Source organism: Culex pipiens, chromosome 2 (assembly GCF_016801865.2).
Source record: "Culex pipiens pallens isolate TS chromosome 2, TS_CPP_V2, whole genome shotgun sequence".
NCBI lineage: Eukaryota > Metazoa > Arthropoda > Insecta > Diptera > Culicidae > Culex > Culex pipiens.
This window is the reverse complement of record NC_068938.1, coordinates 120780454-120784526: the sequence shown is the minus strand read 5'-3', so window position 1 is coordinate 120784526 and position 4073 is coordinate 120780454. Positions and strand designations below refer to the sequence as shown.

Here is a 4073-nt window from a genome sequence, read left to right as displayed (position 1 = left end):
TTATGTCTAACATATTTTGAAACATAAATCCAACAGGTGGACAAAAACCTGAGTGCCCTGCGCGAGCCACGTTTCGAAGAGCTGTACTCGGACCGGTTCTCGCAGTTTAATCCGATCCAGGCGCAGGTCTTCAACGCAGTTTATAACAGTGAGGAAAATGTATTTGTTGGGGCGTCAACCGAGTCGGGCAAGATGACGATTGCGTAATTTGCAGTGTTGCGCATGTTACAGCAGAATCCGCACGGTCGGGTTGTTTATTTGGTCTCGAGGAACGCGCTGGCCGATCTTCATGTTTGGCCAGAACTCGGAATGCAAGGTGGTCAAATTAACGGGGGAAACCGGAACGGATATGAAGCTGATTGCCTAGGGACAAATTATCGTGACCACGGCAGAGCGGCCGCACCGTACTTGTGCACCACCTCCATCGGGTCCGGGTAGTTCTTCTTGCGCTTGCTCATTTTCTGCCCGTCGGCGGCCAGCACCAGCCTGGTGCAGTTCGGTCCGGGTAAATCACAGAATTCCATAAAGTTAACGCACCAGCTAGGTGCGCCATCGTCACCTCCAGCTGGGCCATGGCCTTGGCGGCATCGTCCGCCTCCACGTACTGGACGTAACCGAAACCCTTGGAACGTCCCGTCTCCTTGTCCATCACCAGCCGGAGCACCGTAACGGTTCTGAAAGGAGCGAATTCTGCCTCCAGCTGCTAGATGGTGATGGTCCGCTTCAATTTTCCCACAAACAGGACCTTTCCCTTGGTGGATTCCTTCGGGGCCTTGGCCTTTGCAGCAGCGGGACTGGCAATCGGAGCAGGAGCCTCCCGAAATCGAGACGGAGCTCCTCGACGGATTCCGGCGGTTAGAGCGGTCATGCGCACGAGGCCATCATCCGTAAAGGGGGCCAAAATCCATCCGTCTGGACGTGACATCCTACCGAACATGAATTAACCTAAATTGGTTAAATTTCTCAAGTTTTTCAAACTTTTTAGCAAACTTATGTAGTACCTATTCCATGAGAAAATTCTAGAGCAGCAAAACGAAAATCGAACGGAAGCAAAGACGAAATCCAACGTCATATCGATAAACAATCTTGTCCTCCTTCTCGAACCGATCAATGTTCTGCAAACGTCCTTGATTATGTCCTTGACGCCGTCTTCCTTGAAACTGAAAGAGACATCATTATTAGCAACGACTTCTAGATAAATGCTCAAGATATCAAACTCACCGCAATTTCTCCGCACGCTCAACCGGCGAATTGATGAGGTACAACTTAGCGCGTCCACCCCGTACTTATGCAACACCTCCATTCGGTCTGGGTAAATCTTCTTGCGCTTGCTCGTCTTCTGCCCGTCGGCGGCCAGCACCAGCCCGGTGCAGTTCAGGTTCTTGAACGGCGGCTTGTTGAACAGGGCCGTCGAGATTTCGAGCAGCATGTAGAACCAACCGCGCGTCTGATCGATTCCCTCGGGAAGTTGTAGGTAAGAAAGTAGTCGGCGGTTTTGAACGGGTAGTGATTCTGGGCGAACGTCATCAAACCAGCAAACCCCTCGGAATGCGCTTCAGCGCGGAATTTCCCGGCACGGCGGATGGAATTTTGATGTGATCGATGCTTTCGCGGTGCAGATCTTCGGATTTTTTGTCAATTCCGGTCGTTTTTTTGTGGATTCCGGCCGGTAAGAGGTTACACAACTACAAATAATTTGTATCAGAACCAAAAAAAAAATTTTGCCGGACACATTCAAAACAAAAACAATGGTTTGACAGATCTAGCTGTCAAAGTGTCAATTTTCCAAAAATCGCGTGAAGAAGGTGCACGCTTACTGGGGGAACACCATTTTTGAGTTCGTTCAAGCAAAATGAAGTTCGGTTCAGTGATGGCAATTTTGAGATGAGTTTGTTTTGATTTTGCTTGGCAAATTTGAGATCACTGAACCGAACTTCATTTTGATTGGCGACTTTGCCGAAATAAAACAGTGACATTTCTGGACCAAGCACGTTTTGAAAGTAGGTGTTTTGGTAAGTTTGCTAAAATAAATCTTTTATTTGAAATAAAAACCTATCGGTAAATTTGTTATTTTACAGAAATATTTTTGACGCGCCGGATTGAATACCAACGGAGAACCTTGAGAAGAACCGTTAACATAAAAGCAGCAGGAGTTTCTACGGAGCGATGCCAGGTTGCCGTCCAAGAGTAGTATCAACAAAATTTAATGTTTCGCGAATTTCAATCTTTCCCATAACAATCTGAGCCATGACAAGATCTGTAGATAGTGTGAAAAGTCTGCAAGCACAAAAATCAGGCAAAACAATGTAAATGGGCTTCGGTTCGCGTGTTCAGATGATGGTAAAGAAAGTGTGCTCCTACAAGGTGATTTCGCTGATGCACAAGCTAAAGGCCGCCAAGGTGATTCCGTCGAGCATTGTGCCCAACTACGAAAATCCGTACCGGGTGTCGTTGACCTTCCTTAACAGGCTGTGCACCAACATTCCGTTCTAGATGTTTGGGATAGTGTACGATACATGCGACTGGTCGACTGGCTAGAGGCGACAGGGCAGTACATTCAGGTTTGTTTAGCTGCTTGATTTTTTGAATTGTAGTTGAAAATGTAACTTCTAGGTCAATCTGGAGCTGCACAACACTTTCAAGGCCGACGATCTGGGCAAGGTATTTATCTGGGTATTTATTCAGTTAAAGGTGGTGGAGCGCAGGAAGCAGACCAGAAACACCGGAAATCAAGCCGGAGCCGGACCCCAAGAGGTTCCCATTCGATCAAGAAATTGACCAAGATCCCTTTGCACTTTTTCTGCTTGTTGAACAGTTTTCGCGTGCGAAGGTATGTACTCAAGTATGTACTTGCGAAACTATTCCAGATCAAACTGTCAGCGAACATTTGCAAATTACGAAACATGGACGGTGAAGGCCATCAAGAAGAATCTGAAGAAATGCAAGTGGGACGCGGCCCGGTACGCGCTTCATCTTTTGGCCGATTTGTTAAATTGTCACGTCATCTCTCTTGTTGCTCTAGCCGTTGGCCTAGGTTGGCCGGGAGTTGTACTAAAAGAAGGAATCGGCGGTGGAAAATTTGCTGGGTCGGATTTAGGTGTTTTTGAACAAGCGCACCAAGAAGCATCATAATTCGCCTAATTCGCAGGAGTTTACCAATTTTAACTGACAGAATCTATATCAACCAAAAAAGAAAACAAATTCAGGAGCACAAGAACAAAAAGGCTCGAAATTCATAAATAATTTTAAACATGTCATGTTTCTGACTTTTGTTACTTTATGTCAATTGTTTGAGCGAATCATTTTTCAAAAGTTAAATATAATAATATTTTTTTTGGATTTAACGCATAATTGCGAGAGCAAGTATCGAGCGTAGCAAGAGAAAAAAAAATGAGAGAGCGCGCAAGCCAGAGTATTAATAATCTGCCTTGCGCGCTCTCTCGTTTCTCTTCTCTCGCTACGCTCGTTACCTGCGCTAGTGCAGGCAAAGCGCAGGCAGAAACAGTCTGAAGCGAAACGTTTGTGCGGCTGGTCGTTGTTTACGCTTTGTGTGCAGGTATAATTTTCAAACAAATCATTTGATTTACCAGATACTTTGTTTACATTTTTCTTGTTGATCATTTCAGCGCCGTGGAGAACTTGAAACAACGGAACAGCTGGTGCTGGAGGATTCGATCGGCAATCAAAAGAGATCTTGGCGGCAGCCGACCGACAAAACAAAATCGAAGCGAACGCACGATTGGCATTAATCAAGGAAATCATTTGAATCATCAGATAAGTACACATATTTGAATGTTACATTCTACTCGATACTTTGTGATTTTTTTTCTTATTTTTTCAGGTTTGGACGACTTTGGCAGTATGATCAACCGAACAGAATCGGCAATCAACTAGAATTAAAGCCGAAAAAGTTCAAATATTATTGTTGTGAACCATCCGTCAAAAAGTGAACAAATTTATATGATGAACTTAAATTTACCATTTGATAACCATGTATCAAAAAGTAAAAACTGGTCGGCATTGTTCGACAAACCTTAAATAACAATTTGAAAACTATTTCTCAAATAGTGAAA

The 4073-nt window shown here is 44.8% G+C and overlaps 1 protein-coding gene across 3 annotated transcripts; it reads right to left on the bottom strand.

The window, feature by feature from the left end:
- On the bottom strand, window positions 1–3481 carry LOC120427839 (isoleucine--tRNA ligase, cytoplasmic-like). 3 transcript variants are annotated; one of them, XM_039592763.2, is made up of 2 exons: window positions 1002–3481; window positions 1–926 (listed from the first exon to the last, which is right to left on the bottom strand). In XM_039592763.2, the coding sequence occupies exons 1-2, from the start codon at window positions 1427–1429 to the stop codon at window positions 704–706; spliced, it is 651 nt and encodes a 216-aa protein (XP_039448697.1). In that variant the 5' UTR covers window positions 1430–3481; the 3' UTR covers window positions 1–703. The 3 variants fall into 3 exon arrangements, with proteins under 3 accessions (XP_039448697.1, XP_039448698.1, XP_039448699.1); XM_039592764.2 differs by having other exon boundaries at window positions 1–945; window positions 1002–3479; XM_039592765.2 differs by having other exon boundaries at window positions 1–1160; window positions 1222–3397.
- Between the last annotated feature and the right edge of the window lie 592 nt (window positions 3482–4073).